General features: G+C 39.1%; 1 protein-coding gene across 2 annotated transcripts in view; it reads right to left on the bottom strand.

The window, feature by feature from the left end:
- DENND5A (DENN domain containing 5A) overlaps positions 1–26,493 on the bottom strand; it is a 60,610-nt gene that overhangs the window by 13,458 nt on the left and 20,659 nt on the right. The window contains exons 5-14 of one of the 2 annotated variants that reach the window (XM_079309532.1): positions 20,883–21,070; positions 12,484–12,801; positions 10,899–11,114; positions 9,757–9,991; positions 9,157–9,307; positions 8,673–8,766; positions 5,573–5,704; positions 3,897–4,049; positions 2,891–2,995; positions 574–658 (exon numbers count right to left, since the gene is read on the bottom strand). In XM_079309532.1, the coding sequence (XP_079165658.1) occupies positions 574–658; positions 2,891–2,995; positions 3,897–4,049; positions 5,573–5,704; positions 8,673–8,766; positions 9,157–9,307; positions 9,757–9,991; positions 10,899–11,114; positions 12,484–12,801; positions 20,883–21,070 (1,677 nt within the window). The remainder of the gene's footprint in view (positions 1–573; positions 659–2,890; positions 2,996–3,896; positions 4,050–5,572; positions 5,705–8,672; positions 8,767–9,156; positions 9,308–9,756; positions 9,992–10,898; positions 11,115–12,483; positions 12,802–20,882; positions 21,071–26,493) is intronic. The other variant, XM_079309533.1, reaches the window with a different exon arrangement.

Consider the following 26,493-nt stretch of genomic DNA (forward strand, 5'->3'; position numbering starts at 1 on the left):
CCTGACACAATAAGTAATGTTTAAAAATTACATTAATAATCCTAGAAACATCATCAGTGGATCTTATGTGCAATACTGCTTCTACTGCAACACTTGATGCAACAAAAGTTAAAATATGTTTATTCAGTTTAAATTTTTGTTTTAAACAACAAGCCTCCTGCTCAGTTGCTTTTCAAGCCATAATGTAAAACTCCAGGGTGTACAGCACAATTGTATGTGCTTATACTTGTTTTCCACCCCCACCCATAAGGTCATTTGCTCTGCCAGTCCTGCAGGGCCTGTGTGTCACATGCAGGATGATGTACCAGAGCAATTCCATTTCAAAGCCTCTCTCTGAAGCTGTTTCTGGCTTATGACTGCCATGGTAGTCAGATCCCAGACAAACAAGTGGGCCCTACAAACAAAAAGTTTATTTTTCATAAAATATATTGAGACAACACACCAGGTCCATATTAAACCTGTAAGAGCCATAACACTTGATTCAGTTATGTTGAGTGAAGGGTATTTCCAAAGGGAAAACAAAGCTCTTACTCACACCTTTTAATCATCTCTCCCAGCAGATGCCAATCTTACCTGAGGTACTGAAGCTGCCTGATGTGGTTCTTCTTTGTCTATTTTCTAGGTAATGTAACAGATGAGACCACAAAGCAGACTTTCCCTAAAATTAAAAAATACTAGTTAAAGAAATCACTACCAGCTGAATTACAAAAAAAAAAAAAAAAAAAAAAAAAAAAAAAAAAAAAAAAAAGTTTAAAGCATCATTGAAAGTATCAGCCATGACAAAAACTTGCTTTAGAGATGTTTCTCCCTATAAACTCAACGGTAAAAAGCAAAAATAAGACAAGTTGGAGGTGCTTGGGAGCTGTAAAGAGGCTGAGAAGGAAAAGCAAGAGTCAGACTACTGGGATCTAATGGTTGTAGTAACAGGGAAAAGTCAATGGAACTTCCCTCTTAGTTCATTACCATGACAAGAAAACCTTCAAAGGCTTGTAAAACACTCTGTGCATGTGGAGTTTTAAACCTGAGGCTGTGACCTGCTCTATGGGTCTCTCCCTGCCTGCTCTCCAGCAGTAAAATGAGAAAAGACTCAGAGCCAGCCTGATCAAGATACACCCAGACCAAGTCCTGCTCCCCTTAGGGTAATTCAGGGCCATGGATAAATGCTGCCCATTTTTAGAATCTCAAAAGATTCCCCTCAATTACATCAGGCAAAGCACCTGGATAATCACAAACACAGTAAGATATCCCAAAATATAAGCAGGACAGTGAAAGCTTAGCTGCAAAAATATCCCAGTTCTACACACTGTAAAACCAAATTTAAAGTCAGAATTTGGGATGTAATATATAGGTCAAGATAAATCCATCAAATGATGTTAAAAGGTGCACATTGCTCATTATGTTACTTTCTTAAACCCCTGATGGCTTAAAGTAGAGAGTGAGAAAATCTTTCACTGGGAAATTATAAAGAGTCTTGGATTCATCAAAATATTTCACACAATAAACCAAAAGCCTGCAAACCTGCAGAAAGGCAGCAGTAAGCAAACAGAGGCTCTCCAGCACATCAACTGGAATTAGAGATAATTAGTATTTATTATGCTCCTAAATTATTGTATTAACCTGAAATCCCTAAAAAGATCTAGCAATTCTCAATTTCAGAAAAGCTGTCATAAGGCCATATTTTTATTTACAGCTTTGTGCAGAAAGAAACCATGACTGTAAAGCAACAGTTTTCAATTCTGCACTATCAATTTCATTTAAAATTATCTAAGTGCTTTCCCAGAAGTGCAGTAATGATGTTCATCTTCAAATTTTTTTTTAAAATTGCATTTTAAGATCTCTAACTATTTTTATCCTATAGCTCCCTACAGTTGACATAAAGAACTATTGGCCATGAGGGATTATTCCAGAAGTGGCATGCCTCCAGAAGAATAAATCCTAGAGTGTAACATCTGTGCTGACAGAAATCTATTAAAAATATGCATTCACTGGTGAGGATATAAAAAATCCATTGTGTCTTGTGTGTACCTGACAGATCCAACATAGAAAGCCAAAACTGCAAGTCTTATTATAAACAGATAAAAAAGAGCATGAAAATATCACCCAGCAGAGAGAGTTACATCCCAAACTGTGTTTTCTCCCAGTAAACACACACATGCACACACAGTCTAGTGTTCAGCAACCAGCTGCCATGGCAAGGAGAACTGCAACAGATCACAGAAAGCAGCAACAAAGGATCCTGCAGCAAACTGATGTCAACAACCAGGATGAATGAGAGAACTCATGCAGTGTCTGCCTGCTCCTCCAGCACCGTGGGCCTCTCCTTTGCCTTCACCAAACAGCAATGATGATGCAAGCTGCATCTAGAAGGGGAAGGAAAGCCTAAGGAAAGCAGTGGGACAGAGAATGGGCAAGGGAATATCCAAGGCCTTCTGAAAGTCCAGACTACTTCAATTAGATCCTACATCACAACTCCCCTGCATTGCCTGGGACAACGGAAGGCATGGATTCCCTTTGCACGTGGAAAAATCAGGAGGTAGCTAATGTAGGACTACTGGGGGTCATCAGCAGGAAAGAGGTAAAAGCAGGGGTTGGTGGAAGGAAAGCCATCCTCATTACTATAGTCAGTTGAGAAAGAGGAGTCTTCCTTGGCTCATTATTGAAAATAAAATAAAATCGATGTATGAAACAGCAGGCTTTTGCATATTTCATAAAGGCCAGAGCACACAGAGAACTGCTGCTGCTTTTTCACTTTTTATTTTTTTTAAACTGTGGATCATACTATGAGATACACTGCACTTCCTCCATCAGGCCTCTATTCTATTCCATCACTCTGTTTATTCCACCATTCAGCACTGTTTGCCAACATCTGCAATCAATCCAAAGCATTAACCTTATGAAGGGTTGGCCGTCTGGTGGTCTGAAAGGCCCAAATCTGGGTTGAAGCAGAGAATGCTGATGCTCTGTCTTCTAAGACGAAAGCAGTACAGCTTCTATCCTAAGTGATATACAAGAGGGAAGGGAGAGAATCACATGATAAATCTTCACACAGAAAACTGTTTATAGTTTGAAGGAGAGCACAGTTAAACACTGGTGTTTGGGTGCTGGGAACAGAGATACTGGTTACAGTTGGCTGGATTATCAACACAATCTTAAAAAAAAAAAAAAAAAAAAAAAAGTTATAATTGCTACTCCTTTGTACAAGGGAGGAATAAAGTTGGTAAAGGCCCTCCAAACTCCATCTTGCCCCACAAGTGACTCCAAACAGAAGAGTAAAACAATTATTAATTTCATACAAAACCCCAACACCTCTACCTAGTAATATTTTAACCATGATTTAAGTACCCCTACAACACTCAGGAAGAACCAAAATAGCAAGACTGTTACTTCAAAGTACAAAATTCTCCTTCAGGAAAACAATTCCCCCATCCCACTGAGAGCACCTTTAGGATATGCTGCCTTGCAGCCTATGCAACTTCATTAACAAAAATACTGAGAACACAGCAATATTTTTTTCACCACCCTATTAACAAAAAAAAAACAAAAAACCAACCCAACAAAACAAACAAAAAACCAAAAAAAAAAAAAAAAACCCCAACCAAAAAACCAAACAAACAAACAAAAGACACTATCAAAACCCACCAAACCAAATTAAAAAAATGGAGAGTCTTCCAAGAAGTCATCTGTGGAACACATCTACAGGTACACTTGAGCATATCCCACAAGATGGAGACAGACAGGGGGGTAGGAAGTGACATAAAAAAGACTGGGGGACACATGAGTATTTTAATATATTTACATACACACTAAAGGTGTCCTCTGAAAGCAGAGAGAGGAAAAGCATAACAGAACTTTAGGCAAAGTGTGCTCTGCAATGTACAGGAATATTTATTCCTCACCTGTTTGACTTGCAGACCATGGCTCCATATTCTTTCCAAAAGGTCACACAGACTGGCTATCAGGGTGTTCTCCTCCACTCCTGTGATATTCACTTCACCATGACCAAGCTCCACGGCTTCTCGACCCATTTTCTCAACCAACATCCTCTTAGTCTCAAAAAGGAGAAGGCAAAAGAGAGGTAAATCTCTCCCAGGAATCCCCAAGATCACTTACACTTTTAAAATGACCAATAAGGAAGCACATAATAAAGTTTGGCAGAATAAGTGGCTGTATATACAGATATATATATATATATATCTGGCATTAGTGCAGAACTGCCCCTCTTTTATCACTGGTTTTCAAGCCAAGACAGCACCAGTGCTGATCTTCTGCTTTCCTAAAAAAGGGTTTGCAAACAGGCACATCATCCTCCACAAAGTAACCCCAACAAAGGGAACAGCAGGTCACACATTAACAAGCTGGATGCTCAGCAGAAGGCCACAAAACACACAAATCTGGGGCAGTTTTGAAGCCTGTTGAATACTGGATGCACTCCCCAAGAGCAGGACACTTTGTCCACCTCCTCCCAGAGGAGGTGAATGTGCCCAAGTCAAGTAGCATGGGTATGTCATTCCTGGGAGATGCTCTTCTCCCAGAAGGGCATTTGGATTTAACCAAACCCATTCTGGAATGCACCTCTTGAACTTCCCTTCCTCCTAAACTGTGCACAAATTCATAATGGCCAACAAAGCTTTCACCAGCTCTTGAAGTACAGTCTTCCAGTCACAATATATTCATCATACAGCCAACTGGACGAAAAAATGGTGAGGGAATCAGTTCCACTCATCTCTTACACATTTTTTCATCTTTGTTCCTATTCTAGACTCACTTTCAGATGAGGAATACTCCCTTAGGCAACTCTGCACAGCCTTGGTGGAGATTAAGAAGTCCAAGTTAGGCTCTAGCTGCTTCTCCCCCTCATTCCCTCTGGCAATTTCTCACTGTCATAGAGCCAAAGCTATCTTCAAAAATTTTCACCATCTATTAAGGGATGGGGATCATTTGGACAGCTCCATAAAGTGAAATCAGAAGTAGATGCACATATTAAATAGAGTTTTATGAAAAGATATATATAATTACTACAGTACCTCCAATGACTTTAGGCAAGAATGTGTCTATTTCATAATTATTCTCTTTGCTGTATTTTTATAAATATTAACATTTACTTCAGATTAATATGTTGTCAAATATATACTGGTGAAGCATATCTACAAATTAATGCTAAATTTCTTGTTATGTGCTTAAAAACTTACACCTCAGAAATGTAGTTATGAGAAAAGCTGCTGTATTCTCACCAGAGGTCTCTCTTTTGGACTATTCCCTCTTGTTGAAACAGTACTGTCTCATTAGTTATAACTGAAATATTCTGTAATAGACTTGGGCAGCAGGATGGTAAAGACCCTTCAGAATATTCAATCTCTATCATAAATCTGCTTGATAAAGTCTCTGCTCCTTGAAGTATTTCTGAATACATTATCTCTTCATTAATTTCTCACCAGCATGAAAAAAAAATCCTTACAGGGATAAAGCAGAAACAGATGGCAGAAAAGTGGGGAGATTCAAACATAATGGATACAAAATGGTCCAGAAAGAATGGACTTGAGGTGCAGGAGGGCAGAATTCTTCTCTGTATTACCTTATTTCTGCATTCCTTCAACAAGCCTTCCACAAACTTCCAGTTGGTTTGTGCAATTACTGATGGAGAGAGGTTAGAGAGTTTGGGCTGCCGAATGGTGCTGCCCAGATTTCTGGCTTCTTGGATGTATTTCTGGATTGGGAGAGAAAAAGGGCAAACAGAAGTGCAAGTGAGACTACTTGGCTGAGAGAAAAAGGTAAATTACCTTTATAACCCACACCTCTGCAGTGAGGAGGAAAGTATCACATCCTCTTTCAGAAAAGACCCCATTTTATTTCAGAATTGTTTAGGGCTGAGACACCTAAACTGCTACTTCACCAGAGGTCAAATCCCCATTTATATTGCCTATACAGTACTGAAACACACACTGCTCAATTACAAAAACACAATACAAACTGACATGGATATTCAGATGCATAGAGATTCAGTTATTCCCCACACCACTGCCAATTGCCTTTTTTTTTTTTTCCCCTATTTAAAATAAAATTTGAAAAAACTCCCAGACCAAGACTATTCAAGGGGCAGACTGGTCTACACAGGGACTGCAAGAAAACTTTGCTCTTTCAGGAAGCAGCTGCAAAATGCAAATGATAGCAACATCTCTCAGCTGTGAACCAGCTGCAGTTTTGAGAAAAATCATTTCCTGAATCTATTCTGCTCAAAAAAGCTCTTCTGCTTCTATTACTGTCACCAAGGAGTTGCCATTATTTTCACCCCAGAGACAAGAGTGATATGACAGATATTATGGAAGCCAGATGAACACAAGTTGGTTGGGGCACAGCTATCTGACAATTAGTAACAGAAAGCACTGTATAGGCATTGATGGAATACTCAGGATTAGTACATATATCAAATTAAAAGGAAATCTCTCTAGCTTACTTTGCAATAATGACCAACTGAAATGTCAGTGAATAGATCTGTCAAACACAACAAAGAGGGAAAACCCCACCTTCTCCACTGGCCTTCCACTAAAGAGCTATGATTTATACATTTAATTATGCATCTTTATCCAGAACTATGATTACAGTCATATTGTGCATTGGACATACCAGATAATGCTCTGACACAGATTTTATAGAGGGCATGAAGGGCCAATCATGCTGGTCCCAGTCTAAACATAACTGCAACTGAAGCTCTGACATGGAAAAGTCCAGGTGCTGGCAGGATAAGTTGGTAACAAAAAGCCAAGCAGATGTAAAGTGAAAGTGGTAAGCACATATGAAGTAATAAAAGCAAGCATGCAAAACAGAAAAGGAAAAGAGTGAAGACATAATACAATGCAGAACTCCCAAGCATTCAACATAAAAACAAGCTCGTAAGTAATGAATCTGAAAGGAAAAAAGAAAAGATGGTGTTAAATCAGTGTGTTGGTGTAAACTCTGCCCTCCACTGGCACAAATGGTTGCAAGTAAAAAGTCTCAATTGCACAGATTTTTGTTGGCTGCCACAAAGCTTCAATTTGTTCTAAAATTCCCAATGCTGCAGTTTGACCCCCAGTGTTCATCCTAGCAGAGCTCCCTCCCCACTCTCAAATCTACTGTGGAATCTGAGGTTCACCCAGAGATGAGGTGAATGTTCAATCACCATTCTGTTACCAGAGGTACAGCATAAACCCCTAAAACAACAGCACCATTGACACTGGCATTTGGTACCCCCAGCTGAGCATGTACTCCAAAATATTTATTCTTCAGATATTATTTGCTTTTTGTGATAGAGTAATTCCTATAAGAAATGAACTTGTGAGGAATCAGTTCAAAAACAAAACAAACAAAACACCCCAGAGACCAGAGGTAGATTTTTGCCTTTGTAATTAGCTCAAAGTTTACATGTTTTAACAATTGTGCTGTTTAACACAGTAAGGAGGTCAGAAATCAACTACTATTCATTCCTGTTACATCTAAGTAAAAAGCACTTTAGAGTTATCTGAGCATATGGAACATGTCAAAGCCACAAACTACTCATAGAGGTTTTTTATTACATCTTTCTGTTACATGGTAATGGATGACAGAGATGACACTATAATTCAACAGAATTTTAACAAACCAGTAAGTAAATTCCAGGAATGAGTACACTAGGAAGGTAATTAAATCCATCACTACCTTAAAAGGACAAACTGAACAAACATACTTGGGTTTCAAAACACTATCCTAACAGACACAAGACTACTACTCCTTTAAAATTCAAAATTAAGCTTTTCTAAGGATATTTAACAAGGCAAGAGAATATTGTTTTCAAAGAACAACACACAAACAAAAGCAAAACTCTGGGGTTGGTAAACAAACAAAAAATCTCTAATATTTTGAGCCAGACTAATCTTGGAATCACTCATAAATCAACACCTGGTGTAACAGTTTGCAGTCTGTACCATATGAATCAGAAACTGTACTGTAATTAGTTCACTTCACCCAGATCTTTCAAAACCACCTCACCAGAAAGAACAACAGTGTCAGCTGTAGGAGCAGTGGTGAGAGATGTTTATCAGTTCAGAAGGAGGGTAAATCAGCATCAGACTGTGCTGTGTAAAAACAGACACAAACGTGGCAGTATGGGTGGGCTTCACATTCTCACTTCAGCAATGAGGTTGTCTCTCACTTTGTCACCTTAACACTTTTATTATGGCCTACAGAAGCACTTAGGCAACTCCAAATGGCAATGCTCCTGATTTTAGGATGAAATTAATCCCTCTCTAGAGGTGGTTATCTTTACTCCATCAAATACACAGGAGAAGCACAGGGTGACTAAGTTATTTAGAGACAGGAAATAGATGGCTGAAAACTCTTAATTCCCCTCTTCCCACTCATCCCCTTTAAAAAGAAGAAAAAAAAACATAACTTGAAATCATGTGATTATATTTTCAGAGAACTCTCCTACATGTGGGATGAAATAATTTTGTCCTGAGAGGGGGCAAAAATGACATAACTTTTATAATAAGAAAATTAAGTATTTCTGGTCTGCTACTTCATTTGTATTAAATACACTTCAGGGAGAGCAGACATGAACTGCAAGTAACTGTCTAGACATTTCATAAAGGCTGCAGAGTGTTTTCCACACTATTAGGAAAGAAAAAAAAGTCAGATCTCTAGAGCTGAGCAATTTTCACCTCTCTCTGGTCATTGTCCAGACGCAGGTGCTCCGTGTGCTGCTTCTGTCTGTCCTTCCTCCTCCACTGAGCAGGAGCATTCCTCTTTGTCCACCTACAGTGGGGGAACAACACCAGCCAAATGTCAGCAGTCAGGGCAAGGGCACAGGCAATCACAGGTTTCCAGTTTATTCTATCCTGAACATGCTGACAGCAATTACACAGCTGCAAACACACACAAAGAATCTCTGGAATATTGGGCAACCAAAATATTTTAGAATATTAGATAACATACATTTGGTATGGATTTTTCCTTTTTTTTCCCCCCCCACAATTCCAGGGTCAATTTAAGCCTTGTTCTTCCTCCGTCAAGGTTTTTATAAGAAAATATCCTAAAATATTTGCTAGCTCCTAGGTGAGATCAAATAAGAGCACCTGTTTTTATATTGATAATACTTGTAAGTAACTTGTCAAGATTCAGCACCTGTTGCCTTTGCTTACTCACTTGTTGCTTGCTGGGCCAGTGGATAAAACATCAGATTGAAGCTTAGGAAAAAATCCAAGCTCGTATTTCCCTTGTCCAATTTTCATGTCCAGCAAGTGTGGGTGAACTGCAGTGTGATCTATTTTTGCCAGCCTTAATTCTATAGATTTCTCTGAAATAGTAAGAAAGTTAATTTTTAAAAAATGTTTTAATCAGGCATGTATCTATAATCACATAGCTTCAATCAAAAGCAGATGAAGAGAGAGGTGGAAGTTGCTTACTGATTTCAGCAGGGATATTAGTACAAGAGTGTTTCTGACATCAAAAATGCCACCAAAAGGAGAAAAATGTTTATCTTCTTAAGCTCAGACATCTTTCACACACAAAGCATGCAGGAAAACATCTGAGTTCTACTTCACATTAATTTCATCTCACATCTCAGCATCACAGAAAATGCTTAGTCCCCCATTTAAGCTTTACATCTCCATTACATTGGGTTTTTGTGGGTTTGGGGTTTTTTTTTGAGGTTTCAAAACATGAATCATTACTTAATCTAATGTCTCCAGCAAACAGCACTGACCAGTTGCACTAATTGCCAAGCCAGTTCCTCATGGCTCTTACCAGCCTCATCAATGGTTGTGCACTTTTGGTACATAGATGTGCGCAGAGTCGGTGTCCTGACGTTCAGCAGCCTAATTTTATCCACCCTGGAATCAAAAACTCTCAAAACAGGGTCTTTGTCATCTTCATCATGGCACATAATCTTATTGTCAATAAAGGATGCAAACATTTGGGTCTCCAGGAATCTCGAGAGGAAAGGCAAGTAAGGTTCAGGCTGGTCAGACAAGAAAGAAGCCTAAGAGACAAGAAAAGATAAGAGTCTTTAGGAATCTGGAAAGAGACATCCACCAGAAGCACCAATTTTTCTGATCAAGGATGTATGAGAGTGCTCTGGTGCCACTTAAAGCCTGGTTTTATTACACACATCAATTCTATCTTCAGAACAGGTAGCCTGTATGAAATTTTCAGCATCAGGACAATCACCTACTGTACAGCACAATAATTGGTACACTGACATTTTAGCATTTCCTTCATCTTCTAAAAAATTCACCAAGACCCCAGCAGCCACCAGTATTGCAGGTGTGCATATTTGGTACTTCTGGCTGGGTTCACAGCTTGTGAAATTGATGGGAATCTTTTCATACAACTTGATGGGAATCAGATGAGTGTTTTAGCAAACAGTGCTGCAACAACATCTTCACCCACATGAACTCTCCTGCTGACAAGTATCTCCAGCAAAGAAGACAGTGCAAAAATGCCTTATGCTTAAAGGTTCTTTTGTTTATCTACAAAAGAGTTAGGAATACATTTGGTACACATGTACACAAGCATTATTTGGGGTCATGACTTAATTCATTAACATATCTGACAATTCCACTGGTTCAAAATCGAACAGTTTCCACTAGTAATGTTTAATCTTAATGTGGAGGTTAGTCTTAAAATGAGGCTTTCTAAGCTATTTTTCTAAAGCAAGCTGCATTTTTCTACAATATCCTTAAAATAATATCTTCAGCTCTCCAAGTCTGTATTTGTATATATTTTTCCATATATCTGAGAGATTACATTTTTGAGAACACTGAAATTTAAGGAAGAAATGACCATTTTGACAGTACAGCTTTCCATTTGATGGCCCAATACCCAAAACCTTAGGTTTGAATACTCTTTTACCTCTTACATTGATGTTCCTTCTGATTACAACTTACTTTATCAAAGTTTTGCATCTGTTCTCTGTTAGTAAACCAGGATTCCTTGTCCTGACTGGGCTGAATGACAAACACTTCATAATCTGCAAACATTTGTGTGAAGCGGTTGGCAAAAACTTCCCGAATCTGAATGTTCAGCTGGTAAATCTTGAATTCCTCTTCATCACACTGAATTTTAAGATCCTTTTTGCTACTGGTCTCCTCTCGCACCTCCAGCTGAAAAAGGGAAAACATAAATAATTTGTATTGATGCTTTGTCAGGTATTCCAGGCATATAAGATTTTAATCTGCCATTCAGTTGCTACTCTTCAAGTCAACATTTTAATAAAGAAAAAGTACTTACTGTTTCAACCACTGTAATAAAACAGCAAAAATCAAAAAAAAATCTAGACAGTAACCTTTGCCTAGAAAATTTTTCATAGTAAATCAAAACTTATTCAGTATTGTTTGCACTGGATGTTTTTAAATTTAAAAAGAAGGGTAAATAACAACCATATATATGCCCATGTATGCCACAGACTTAATTTACTTTCTCTTACCCTTCAATCACCTGCAAAGACTTTTTAGAGGTTCTTACTACTCCTAAAAATTTGCATATAGGGAAATCTATATCTGGGGTCAAACAGCTTCAGGTTTAGAACTGCTGAACACATACCAGCTTTCAAATGAAGACAGAAGTGCACAAGAAGCTACAATAACAAGTAATAACAAATAACAAATAGCAAGAAGCTGTGCTTGTCTAGTAGCCAATTCCCTGAACCCTGAGCCTTTAGCAGTGTAAATCACAATTCTCTACTACACACCTCAGAGTGATCTCTGAGTGAAAAAAAAAAATGCATTTTCAGTTAAGATGTGGGCTATAATATATGAAAAAAGCAATAAAATTAAGATATTCAATTCATAGTGGGGGAAAATAATCACCAACAGTGACATTCTTCATTCCACAAAAGCTAAAAAAAACTCTCAGTGGTCTTTCAGGTAGTATATTTTATGCACAAAGGGCTACAATTTATTTTTTGTTTCACAATTCTAATCACTCAAAACAATCTAATCAGGATCAACATGAGCTGTGCATGTCCACTTGCTGGGAATCAGACAATCATGAACTCTACAACACTAACCAGAAAAAAGCAATGTAACCCAATGGCAAATATATTACATATAAGCAAAATTATATATATTCTACACAAAATGGAAAAGATATCTACAGAAACCAAGACTGGATGCAAACTTCAGGATTATTTAGATGTCAATTTTAGCCACTTAATTCATTAAAGAAGTGGTGCCAATTTAGAATAAATCTGAAAACCAAGAATAAGCAAGACAAAGTGCTATTTTTAAACACATTATCTTGGTAAAGAAACACTTGGCAGCTAGCTGAGGTTTTCCCAGATGCTGCAGGGTTAAATCCAATTCCCTCTCTCCCCTAAGCTTGTCCTTGTCTCTACAGGTGCTCACAAGCTTTGAGAACATGTTGACAGAAAGTTCCTTCTAATGAAGACAGACACACAGCATCTTTGGACCATGACTTCAGACCATCTGCCACTGTAGGACCAGAGAGAGTGCAGCTCATTCCATATCTTACCTTTTCTAGACTCACACCTGTTCTTTTAACAAGTGCTTGGAGTCTTGCAATAGTCTCATTTTCCTTTAGCAGCTCATAGGAATTCAGAGGTGATCCTGCTATGTTCCCATTTCTTTTATCAGAAACCAGGTCACATGCTCTGAGGCTCTTCATCTTGGAGGCACTTTCACTGCAGTGCAGGTTTCCCTCAGGTGGAATTCCAAAAGCCATCAGTATCTCTGAAATTTCCTGAATGAACTCAAGTTTATTTGGAAACTGGGGTAGGTCTTCTGGCAGCTCAATGAAATGGTTGTCTACATCCACAAAGCACAGGTTAGCCTGGGATTTAATTTAGAACAGGACACCATTACAACATCACTAAGCACATCATTAATCTCTGGGATTTGTACTTATTTAAAGATTCAAATACATTTGCATTTGTTTGGTTATTTTGTAAAACAGAGTCACCCCAATCATAATAGCATTGGTGTTGGCTTTGAAGAATGTAACACAAGACTTTCCAGGTCTTTAACAGAGATAACTGAGAAAGACTAGTTTTACAGACATTTACTATGCACATAATAGATTATAACAAATTAGGTACAGATGTGCAATTTTTTTCATACATGTACAGCTAAATTTTAACTACAGGATATATGCAATTCTATTTTATACATGTTTATATGTAAGCAGGTGACTGCCTGTTGTTCAGATTATCAGTGCATTTCTCTGAAAGATTTAGCACATTTCAATCTGAAAGAAGTGCTGATACTGCAGAAGTGGAATGAAGTTATTTTCTCTTTTTTTTTGTAAGCAACAAAAGGCAATTGCCTGACAACTAAGGCAGTTCTTTCAATGAGCAAGATTGTTTCCAAGGGAAAAAATGCAATGAACTATTTTCCATCCTGTTTTTCTGTTCCAATCTCCAACTCATTTACCACCAAAAAAAGACCAAGCTGGGAAAAAAAAAAAGAAAAGAAAAACCACCTATGTGGCTTCCACAGCAAGATCAAAAGAAGCTCTGCATCTTTCAAGGTTTACCTCACTCTTTATTTGGCAAGGAGGAAGGTTCCCCTTTTGGCTTCTGCATTACAAAATCAAATGGTTTCAAGACATTACATAACTACACACATCACACCCAGTCATGTGTGAAATCTGCCTGGAAAGTTAAGAACACAGAAGTAACTTTGTTCTTTCTTAGAAGCATTTCAGTTTCTCTTCATTGCAGAATTAGCATGGGCTGTCAGTGTTCTGTTTAACCTCCACTATACAAAATCCTTTCCCTTAGATGATGAGGTAATAACCTAACTGCATTGCATTATTGTAAAAGCCACACCTGAACTCAGGCCTCATTACAGCCTGGCAGCAAAAACACTTGTCAGGTCTATGAGAACTGACAGATCTGCAGTTACTCCCTATGATTCAGGAAGTGCAGGAGGATGGAAGCACCACCACAATTTAATTGGAAAGAAATAACTAGAAATGTCAACCTCACATGGAGTGAATGGTGAATAATCCCAGAAATCAGAGCCACAAGGAGTTCTGGTAGGAATCTGCTGTGGGACTGACCATAGCTAGACTAGAATAAGCTGTGCCTGTCAATACCTGTTCCTTTAAGTAAATTGTTAGGAAACTATACATTTAGTACTTGTGATAGATTTCTGTAGAACAGAGGGTGTCAATTCTCCATAAAACATATTGCCCTAACTTGCAGAGAACTAGTCCTGCTACAATATTGCCCATAGTTACAGAGGTAAACATAATTCCAGCTCTTTATTTTCTAATGCTCTACTATTTTAATATGGAGATTGATTTCTTATGCTCAAAGGAATGCATACAGAACAGTTTAATATCTCTTGTATAGATCCTTTACTGGAAATTAAATCACAAATTGAATTAGGTGTTGCAAAAGAATCCAAGGTCAATAAAGAGAACTAACACATTGATTCTCAAACAGTCTCTAGTGTACCTTAGAAAAAGTTTTTCTTTTTATGCAAGGACAGGTGGGATAGCTGAAATTTCCCTAACATCAGCACTGCTCCAAGGCAGCATCTGAAGCAAGCACCTGAATTCAGGAGCTTCAAGGCTCCCACCACCTCCATGGCTCTGTGAGGATCAGAAGTCAAGTCAGCTGGTGCTTGTCAGAAACACTGTAAGCACTTCAAGACAGGAAAGAAATAAAGCTTTGAAACCAGGCACAAAGCCTACCAATCAGTGCTGAGGGAGAAACAAAAAGCATTGAATTTGCCTCAAGCAGTCTGCAAAATGGCAAGAGAGACTCAACAAGAAACTCTTCAAACAGTTTAATTGTATTACTTCCTTTTACAGCTTTCTTTAATTGATGCCATTCAACTTCCCTTCCTTTTTGGATCTGATTCTGCAGAAAACATCACTCTTGGTTAATAAGCTTGGTTGTACCCACAAAGCACTTGGCCAAAAAGAAATCAAACATTAACCTTATCAATGTAGAAATTCTAATCTTCACACTTAAACTCCTTGCCAATGGAAGAAAAAGCCAAATTCAATGCTTGTTAAACTGCTTATAAATATCTGAGCCAACACCTGCCTAATTCTTCCAATATGTAATTTTCCCTTCTACAGAGTTTCTCTCTAAGAGCAATATATACAATTTAAACACTCTGAGCTCCTAATAATGATTGCTTATCATGCAACTTGTAATCACATTTTCCAGAAACTGGCCTATATGGAAGGATATTTTAAAAAGCCAGTGTGCAGGAATATTCTAAGGAAGAGCATAAAGAATATTTTCAGGGACACTCTGTAGTTATCCAGTGCCTGGTTGATAACACATAAGATACAGGACTACCCAGAATATCACAAGCAAAGACTCCATAGGTGCCTTCAGCCTCTCTGAACTCAGGGAAGCTGAGGTCATCCTCAAGAACTGCATACACACTTCTGGAAAGGCCATGCTCCTCAGGGAACAGAAATGGCAAGAACATCTCCATGCACAAGCCCTTCAAGAGGTACCAAACCAGTATTTTTCTGTAAAAATTAAATCTGAAGTAAATCAGTGAAAGACACCAGAGCAGTCAATCTCACTGTGCTGCTCCACCATAGATCCAACAGAATAGAATACCAGCAAGGATAGAGGGGTCCCCTCCTTAAAAACTAAGAAAAATTACAAGGCACTTACTATTTATGAAATCATGGTCATCCAAAGCATTTTCACATGCTAGGAGCTGGGCAAGTACACAAAGCAGAAAAATAAAGGAGTTCTTTGGCCACAAGGGTTTAGTTATTTTGTCTCTAGAGGCAGCACAGTTGAGTGGGCTGTGAATAGCTGACAGCTCTCTATGTGGATACACTGTTCATTATTTTATGCACAAAAAACTAAAATGATATAAAAGACAAGATACTTGGCAACGTGTAAGTAGAGAGATAACTGAAAGAGCACCTTTAAGTTAGTTACTTGATATTTCAGGTCTCTAGAACAGTCATATTCTTTTATTTGTTGCTCACATATCAGTTTTCTGATCAAAAGAAAACTCCAAAACAGTTACACACCACTTCACCTCAACAGCAGACTGTCACAAGAGACGACACATTACATCATCTACAATAAAAAGTTCTCCTGAGACACTACACTAAGGAACAAGGATGTGACATCCAAATTTAAAAATTGTCCTTCCCATAAACTTTTATCATTCCAAGTAACAGGGTGCCCTTGGAAATGTGAACCTAAGCAAATCAGTGTTTGTGTATGTGGTGCCAGTGCCTGGTTCCCTGAACAACACCACTCTCCAAGGGCTCAGTGGGGCCTGGGGCACACCCATCCATTCCAAAACCACAAGACAATTGCAATTCTTTAGCTTGACCTCAAATACAATAAGGGCCAAAGCCCCACACAGATCCAGCAGGGCCTGCATCAAGCTCACATCCTTCATTTCAGCTCTTTCAAAAGCACAGAAGGAAATTATTTAGGTTCTGCTTGAACCCAGCACTGAAAGCCTAAACTCCATTTATCTACAGCCTGTCTCACCTTTGTGCATTTGGCCCCAACCTTGCAAATAACCACTCATTTCACTCAACACACAGAGAACAGGGATGTGCAACTTGATACACACAGGGCTGACGTGGGGCAGTGCCTACACTGCTCCTGAATCCTGAAGGATGCTCCTGTGCCACTCCTGGAAGCAAAAGGGACCTTCTGCACTTATTCCCAGCACTGCTGTCCTTCATGCCAACCCAGTTTGTGGCTGAGAACAGCACAGAGCCATTGCAGCCCCCAGAAACTCCTCAGGTGGCTGTTCACACTGGGGCACAAGAAAATATAAAACTGAGGTTTGCCAATAAATTTGCAGTATTATCAAGGATCAAAACACCAGCAGATAGCCTGAGAATGCATACAAAGCAGAGATTATCTTTAAATAATTATCTTGGTCTAATGCGTTAGCATCAGAAGGAAAAAAGACTTTTCAGAAGACTTTTCTTATCTTCTGAAAAAACATACAAAAAAAACCACACAGAACTTCTTCAGGTTTAGCACTGAATCACATTCTTTTAATGGCTGAAATAAAAACACTGAGAATATATATAATCTGTCTCATACTAGCAGAGAGAACACACTTTAGGCTTTAAAGTCTTTTAAGTTTTCTAACAGGAAAAGATATTGACCAAGACCCTTGGGATCACTTCATTAAAAACAAGTTTTTTAATGAGGTACTACTTTGATTTCACCAGTGCTGGAAATTCAGCATTGCTTATTTCCAGTGAAAATAATTTCAATTTCTACCATTCTCCTAAATTAGACTGGTGAGATATACATGCAAATCTTGCTGCATTAAATGGTCTGGATTAACTTGCTTGTTAAAAATGCATTTCTACAGCACTGCAGAAGTGTCTTTAGAAGGAAATGCAAAAGACACATCAAAAAACCCAATCTTACTTTAGTACTTGCTAGGTTTGTGATCTGCAAGTGAGCTGCTAAAACCACTTTTACTGATCAATTTTACTGATAAACAAAGCACATTTTTGCCAGCAACACCATGTTCTTCCTTTCCCCTTTGACATCTGCAGCACCTTATTCTAGCACAGTTTCTCCTGTGCCCTGCCCTTCTCCTCTGGGTTCCTCACAAGCCCCTGATGCAGCTGCCAAGGAAACCACAAAGATGCTCATGCACACATAGAGCTCTCAGAAAAGCAGCAGCACCTGTGAGAATGAGCACTCTGAAACTCAACTCCACACCACACCTCAGCATCTCCTGGTTCTACTGGGCTACAGAGAAACAGGTCTGCAGGTCACTGGTGAATTCTCCATCAGGGAATGTGCCCAAGGGAGAACCTAAAACTGAATTTTGTATTAACACAACTTTTTTGTTGAAGATTTTAATCATTATCTGCTGCAAGCATTTACTTCTAGGATACAGCTGGATTTCCATGCTCATATGGTAAAGCATCCCCTGGAAACATCAGATGTGACCCAATATGGGAAGCTGCCACCAAAACAAGCCTAATGGCATATGTGTACAAGACTTACACCAAACCAAACCTAACTGAGCTGGGACAGACAGTATTCACACATTATTACCCTAAAACACTTTGAGCAAGACAAGTTAGTTTTTTTAAAACTTCATTACAAAACCACAATGAAGAAGTCTCCAGTGACACTGAGGCATCCATGCTGTGCTAGACAGCAGTATTATTTTCTTCCACAATGCCCTTCAACTGAGAAGGGCTAACTAGATTTTCTCTCCAAGCTCACCTCTTTGACCCCTGCCTAAATCAGATGTTGCTTTCTTTAACAGCAGCTGTGCCACACATCCACATAAATAGATTAGGAACAGAGATGCAGCTTAGGCAATTTCAAGACAAAGGAAAAAATTTTTTGCAGAACTCAGAATAAATTACAAGCCAGAACAGCTTTTTGCATACCCTTGGTGTAAGTGAGGAAATCTCTGCCATGAGGAGACCAGAGGAGCTCCTCATACAACCCTGATGAGTTCATCCTCAAGAACTGCATACACACTTCTGAAAAGGCCATGCTCCTCAGGGAACAGAGGTGCATTCCAAACTTTAGAGATAACCAATGTTAAATATTAATATCCCCTCTGACACTGATGATAAATTTGTCTTTATTGAAGTACAAATAATGAAATCCATACACCCTCTTCTACTGTTCTCCAACAACACATTATGCATGTTCCTTGGCAGTTTTTGTTTGCTGTTCTATGGGGGTTTGCTTGGGTTTCTTTTATAGTTAGCTGGGTTTTTTATTAAACAAACTCCCTACAATGAAAACCTCAATAATAGCAAGCTCCTGTTCTCCCCAGTCTACTTAACCCCTTGAATAAACAATCTACTGGTACAGGATAATTTTTGAGTTATTTACTAAGAGAATGGAGTCTCCAGTCCATTTCTGTGCCACAGCTACATCTCCAGCCTGCAGTGGAAATTATTTCAGCAGCTCACAAGAAACCTTACCCAGCAGTGACTACCAAGGGGATTTTTCAGACCAGGTCAAACTCATCATGTGCAAAGTTTTAAGAGCTCACTCCTCAAATAAGAAAGAGAAAAGCTGAAACTTCAAAAGGACAAGGAAGTCTTGCAGCAAATTCCACCACATGGGCATGATGCTGCTGCTTTCTGTCTGGTCTGTCCTCCCCTCCCAGACAATTCTCATCTCTGTAAGATACTATCAAAAGTCTACTGCTCCACCTCCACATAAAAGGTTACCTGTAAAACAAAATGTAAACTGAGGTGTCAGGTTACTCTTTAATAGTACCTGGATTTCATTTCAAACATCTAAAAATAGAACAACTGCATTACTTTAAATCCCAAAAATAACCTGATAAATCTCTTCAAAAAACTATTTACCTTTTAAATAACTGAAATATCTATTTGAAATTGAAATATATTTAGTTGGAAGCATTACAGTGATTTTAAAATGAGGAAGTTCTTTACAAAAGAAGGACAGTCTTTTAGAAGCTTGTGGTAACAGTGAAAACATCCCTAGTGCATATTGACATGCATTTCCACACATGCATTTTATTTCATCAGCTATTCTCTCTAAAGAGTGTACTAACCATATTAATTAGGGCTGTCAGAACAGCCAAAATTCTGAAAAAATAGTAAACCAAAGCAACAGACTGTTGTTTTCATGGCAAGAACAATACTCTGTTATTAATTATGCCAGTGGAAAATTTTTTAAAAAAAGAGAGCAAGACAATAAAGAAATCAAGAGATTAAACACTTTAGTTTTAATAGAAAAAAATACAGTTTGGGGAAAAAAAAAAAAGTTTTACTCTGAACTTGCCAGGAAAAACAAATGAAAACTACCAGCATATGGATTTGAGAAAAAGAGCAATGTTGGCATGGAGACCAGACTGGAGGTTCACAAAAATATCTTGTCTTTAATTTCACGCAGCTTTTTGAAAAATGAAGGGTTTTTTTGTGTCAAGCTGTGCTGCAGCACTGCCTGATAAAGAAAACAAAAACCACCACCACAAAACCCTGTGCCTGCCACGCTTCTGCTTTCCCAGAAATGCAAATGATAATAGAAGAAAACCCACAGTCAGAGAAAAAGGCAGAGAATCCCATCAGGGCCTGTAAGCAGGGTGTTTCCCATGATTTACACAGTTCCTCCCTTGAAAAGTTACACCTACAAGTAAGCAGGGGCCAGGCATTTCCTGACACAGGTAGTGCCTTGATCCTCACAACCAGCCCTTAAACTCTTTTGGGATAATCCCTACAAGGAGTGTTTGTGAAGTGAGCAGGGGGATAAAATAAATAAGGACAACCTCTGAGCAGCCTAAAGGTAATTTCAGCCCCATGGATGGGTTGCAGAAGCTTTACAGACCATCTACTTCTCCTTTACACAGGGGCTGCTCTCCCAGGGCTCCTCAGCACTCCCCCAACAAGCAGAAGTTTGCTCAAGCACACACTGACTGAAGCAGGCACTCTAGGAGAAAATCTGAAATGGTTTTGTGCAGACACCTGGCAGGCTGGGTCCATGCAAGCCAAACCCAAGAGAGAAACCCAGGCAGGGAAACCCAGGCTCAGCCCACAGAGCCAGAACCAGCACTGTGCTGATTTCAGTCAAGCTCTGCTCACTCACCACCACAAGCTTTTGGCCACCGCTGGGGAATTCACACTGCACTTCTTGCACTGCCTAAGCTAACTCTTCCAGCACAAAAATGTTCTCTCTGTACCCTAATACATCAGTTCCTGTAAAATTACAGTTGGAATCTATCAGAGCATACAATTTCAAATGCAGATTATTTTTTAATCTATTTCACCAGATTTTCATTAGCAACTCCAAGAAACAAAAACCTTTCCCAAATCAGAGCCAGCAAGAACTTGACAGTGGCTGTTAGAGTTAGCACTTGTGTTTTGGGTCATTTCTCACTTCCCTCATAGTCATGGACAGTAGTTAATAAATCAAGACAAGCTCCTCTCACCTCTTGAGGAAGTTCCAGTTTAGACCTATCATCCAGTCCATTAGAGTGCAAGCCCATGAGGTAAGGGACAGGAGCATCTAGAAAATGAAGGAGGGATGCTGGAAGGATAGGAACATACACATGCTGCCACTGAAATGGAAACATTAGTGCTGTGATGGTCTCTGCCACTGTCATCAGCCTCTGATAATCTGAAAAAGATCAAGAAAATTAATTTTTTTTTTCACAAATACTTTTAAGTAAATGAATTTAAGTTAAACAAACGAGAAGTTGCTTGAAAACAGAAACCACAAAACCCAGTACTAGCTGAGTGGCATCATAATGAAAACCCAGACCTGCACAGCCAGCATATTTTGCTGAAACAACAAAGACAGCTCAACCCAAAGTAGGTCATTCTACAAGTCATATGGAAATGAGCAAAGTGAGCCTTAATGCATGCTAAGTCACTTTCTGTACCTACACCAGGGTCACCAGGAACACTAGTTCTGGAGACAGAAGCAATATTGTAATCAGCTAAGAAACACATCAGAAATAATTTCTTTTCTCTGTGCTCAGGGCTTTCTATGGAAGCCTTGGATGAAACCCAAGGCATCTGGTATCTCTCAGATAAACATTTTTTAAAAGAGTGTTTAAATGTCTATAAAGCATGCTGTATAGCAGCCAACCCAACAGTGTGACTGAAATAACTATGCAGCAAATGAAAAGGATCAGCTTTGATCAGCCTTTGCAATGTACAACCAAAGCCTCAGGTCAATGTAAAAACAACTCATGTCCTCCTAGAACTTAGGAGCAGTGTTGAATGTACCTGTGCAACACACTCAGAGATTTTTTTATTTAGCACTAGTGCCTAGAGCAGTTCACACTGCTGGGTAAACATTGCACCCTCCTCATCTGTAACTACAGAGTCATCTCTAAGGGTTTTTGAAATTCCATAAAGGGGGAGGCAGCACCAGATGTGTGTTCCAATACAGCTGCTGAAATATCCCAACAGCTTTCCAGCTGGAAAGGGTATAAAACACTCTCACAACCAGGGCAATTCCTACCTTCTGTCAGGCTAAAAATACAGCACTAACTGGAGACATAGGAAGCCTTTTCATGGTATTGCAACAACATTCAATTACAGTCAGGAAAGGGGAGGGAATACAAGGAAGAGAAAAAGTCAGTAACTCTCATATGTGTGTACAAAGGTGTGGAGTGTGCATCTCTTCCTTATCCTGTCACAGAACTACAGATACTGTGAAACTGAAAAAGACATTTCAATGCTCAGGGCAGGCTCAGGTGCTGAGGTTTCTGAAGCTGCTGCACATTGTCACAGAGGGCAGATGAAAACTGCAAGAATAACATTTCTTCTAAACACTCTGGAGAAAAATTAATTAACCGTGCACTTCCCAAGTTGATGGCTTTAATTCTGTCTTTTAGACAGCCTCCACTCAAGACTTCTGACAGCAGAAAAAAAAAAAAAGGCCAAGAAATTCATCTCCTGACATTCATTTTTAATTTTGTTTGGGAACAAAGTAGCAGAGTTTGGGGTCTGCAAAGAGCCCCATAACCCAAGAGGAACTCAGCACAGTTTTTGCTAACATCACTTGTAATTCTGCAGCTTAGGCTTTTGATTTTTAATATTCCTATCAAGCTGTGCTGATGAAAAAGGTTATTGCAGGGACATACCTGTCACTGCCTCACAGCACACCTACTATGAAGGACCCTTCAACCAAAACAGATGAGAACAGCTTAAACAGGTTAAAGTTTCTGCCAAAAGCTTATTTGGACTGAAATACCAGTGAACATCATTAGCAACACTCCCCTATTGTGCCTGGACACCAGCTTCTGCCTACACATCTACGTATGGGTTTGCAGCTTTAATCACAGCCTGACTGCAAAGAAGTGATGAATTAATGATAAGCTTTGGGAAGAAGAAGATGATTCTACTCCATACCCTATTTTCTCCAGTTTTAAAGGGAACTTTAGATGTAGCCATAGATGCACAAACATTCCAGCTGTTTTGTATTCAGCCTGTTTATCTGGAAGAACAAGTCTTAAAATAGAAGCAGTGTTTTCCTACAACACAAAACCCCCTGTCTGATCCTGCTGGATAATGTAAATACAACTTCTCCCTCTGTCATTAAGCTAACTTTAGTATCAGCCTTCCAAATTAATGACAAAGTAAAATCAATAGTTCAGAATTTCTATCCACTGGACAGCCACTCCTGCCACAGAGCAATCTGCAAAAGCAGCTCTCTGATCCTGGTTATCCACAAGGCTTAAGCCATTCCCAAAGATTTGACCTGCCCAGTTGCATCCTGCAAGTAACAGTGACTGCATTCTGATATTGGAAAAAGGCAAGGACAAAGGCAACAAGCATGAAAATATAAACCAAAATAACTCCTATGTTTTCTTAAGTTATACCTACCCAATGAGGGTATGGACACGTTTTTGGGTTTAAAGAAGCAAACTGCACAGCTCTCATACCAAAGAATTATAGAGGATTTATAAATAACAACAACAAAAAGATTAAAAGAGTGAAGAAGCGTTTCAGCAGTGCTGTTGCACTTGTCCTTGAAATCAGAATGTGCTTATTCTGGTGTCAATGACATGATCTTTTGGCCTTGTATTGTACACAAGCACTGGTAGGGAAATAATCACATATGACTAGGGCACTGTTAGATGAGAAAATGCTTAACTGATCACTGTGCAAGGAAAAGAAAATCCACTACTTTTTTTAACATGGCCACTAAAGAACAAAGAAAAAGCAAGATTTGTTATTCTAACCAATGGCTATAAATAAAATACATTATCTCTTAAGGAGGCTATGAGAAGTTACACAGTAGTATTTACCTGTAGAAGATTTTAAAAAGAAAAAAAAACTAATTGAGAGGTCCTGTGTCTAGAAAAAGAGGAACAGGATGAGAAGAAGCTGGCAGCTCTAAGAACCATAATTCCACCTCTCCATTTTCACATTCTATCAGAGAGGTCTGTCAAGTGCCTACAGAAATCCTCTGACTCAGCCAAATTTAAAACAATTATACAGAACGTTTTGGAACGTTTTTTTCTTTTAATCTTCCTACTTCATGGATCACAATGAAATACTGTTGTGTTTATCAAATGACTCACAAGTCACCTAAAAAACCCTGTAACTGCAGTAAGGACCAGCTGTGGTTGGCAGAAGCAGAGGGGTGAATTTTCTCCATTCCATGTCTGACAGTGGGATTCAAGCAGCAAAGCTCCTAAATCATGGGAGGATAATAAAAAAGTGCCCTATGCAAGAGATCAGAGTAGGCAGCACAGCAGTAATGCTGCAAAGACATTCAACTAATACTTGAAATCCCCAGAATGAACATAATTTTAAACATGTCAAACAAAGATAGGGAAGAGTGATTCAAAAGCAAAGGAGAGAAAAACCCCTTATTTGTACTGTAAAATGGCAGCAGACAGCTGCCACCCAGAAAATAAAACTGTCCTAGATCACAGTCTGTGGCAGCTGTGCATTGCATTTCTCCTTTTTTAGTTTTTAGAAAATCACCTCCAAGCAGATTTCACAGCTGTCTTAACTCAGTACACACTTTTCAGAAGAGCTCTAGGTGCTCTCTGAGATAAGAAATAAATCTATTTCCCAGCTAAAAGAGCAACATAAATTGCAGGAATGCAAACCAGCTCCCACAGAATATCTGGCAAGGGCATTTCCCACAGGCCTCCAGCTCCACTGGCTCTCTCCAGAGTTCCTCAGCACTGGCTCAGCACTAGCAGCATCCTCAAATTCTTCTCTCTCTTACAGGCCTCTGACATTTTTCCAAATGGTAGACAGGTCTCTGAACAAGACAATCAAACTGAGGCATTCATTCCCTACACTTGGCTTACAGCAATCCAAAATACACAAGGCTGTGCCAACATAGTGGGACAAAAGAATTTCCAGAAGCAGCAAGTCAGAAATATTGTCAAAGGAATCTTAAACCAAAACACTTTCACTGCCAAGTGAAGTTACTCCTACTCCAAGGACAGAGTGAAACTTAAAACACTAAAATAATTTGTTCCTAAAAGGATTGCACTTGGCAAAAAATTCATCAAGACATACAATCATGAAAAGGTTTGGCTTGGAAGGGACCTCAAGATCATCTAGTTCCACCAAACCTCCAAGAGTTTTAAGGTTTGGTTTTTATTATAGTGGTCTTTCATTATGTTGTGTGTGTTTGTTGTTGGGGTATTCTCTCAAGTGCATCTTACAAATCCACTGATCCTGACATGTACTGTTCTAAATCTAAATCCACCCAATGAGTATCAAAATCTCATCTGACCTAGGAGAACAAGATGTCAGTAATCTCATCTGTCACAGGTTTGAGCACCAAGAGATTTAACAAACTCAAAGAACATTAGAAAACTCAGTATTTCTATTCAGAAGGATAACCTAGACCTCACACCAGTGTGCATGCAAGAACATGAAAAAGCCTTTACAGAAGTGAATTAATTTCTGATTCCACTTAGAACTGAGTGCACTGCCACCTATATCTCCATTCAGTATTTCTTGCTTTACAAACAGAAAAAAACAGATGTTACTCAACCATACTGAGGAAAAAGGGGAATACATTAAGACCATATTCCAGTTGAAAAGAACAACAGAAGTAAACAAAAACAAAACAAGAAAAAAGTGCAGGGATTAAATCACTCAAAGTCCGTAAGAGAAGCCATGTTTCAAAAAAAAATTGGCTACTATTACTGACAAGGCACTGCTGCAGCCAGTTTACCAATCTGAGGGTCAAAAGCCATCAAACCAATAACTAAACATCTTTTTACTACTGAAATAAGACTTCTCAGCCAAAAAATAAGGTGAGAACTTGACAAAGAGACATCTAAATAATGTCCAACACAGCCCAACGAAGCCAGAGAAACAGTGACAGAAACCATCCTAAGTGATTCCTTATCCCTCTGAACTCCAAACAAGGAACTCAAGTGTTCCAGGGCTATTTTAAGCTTCTTTAATTAGCCACTGATCAGACACCTGGAAAGGGCCCAAGACAGAAAGCTGAACCTATTAAAAGGACTTGGAAAGAGAAGCCAGAATACAGCAGACTAGCCCAGAAGTGAGCTGAGCTCAGCCTGGAACAAAGAGCACTCACAAGGTGATGGCTTGGGAAGAGCTGCAGGAGCACTGTCCCCACATGGCAATGCACACATGGCTTTTCTGTGGAGCTTCCAAACCACCCCCAACCCATCACAGGACTGTCAGACACCTCTACAGGCCAACACAACCACACCCTTCTTCAGATGCAAGTGCTGGTGTTTGAATCCTCCATTGTATCCACAGAAACTACCCCTAAATCTCAAACACAGAAACACCTAAGCCATTTTAGGAGAAACCACAAAAGCAGCTTGTCTGTTGGACAAGTATTTCCAATTTGCTATGAACAATAAGCAGAGCAATCTGGTTTTAAATCCAAGAGAGTAACCACTACAGAGTTCAGTAAGTTTTTTCTACTGCATCTGAATTACTCTGCAGTTTTTCTCTTGCAGTTCACAGTGTCTATACCATGACATAATTATGATGTAACACCCTGCTGCCATTACAGACTTTTGATCACCCTGACTGTACACACAAATCCATCCTTGGCTTTAGTCTATGCAC

Source organism: Erithacus rubecula (genome assembly GCF_903797595.1).
Source record: "Erithacus rubecula genome assembly, chromosome: 6".
Taxonomy (NCBI): Eukaryota; Metazoa; Chordata; class Aves; order Passeriformes; family Muscicapidae; genus Erithacus; species Erithacus rubecula.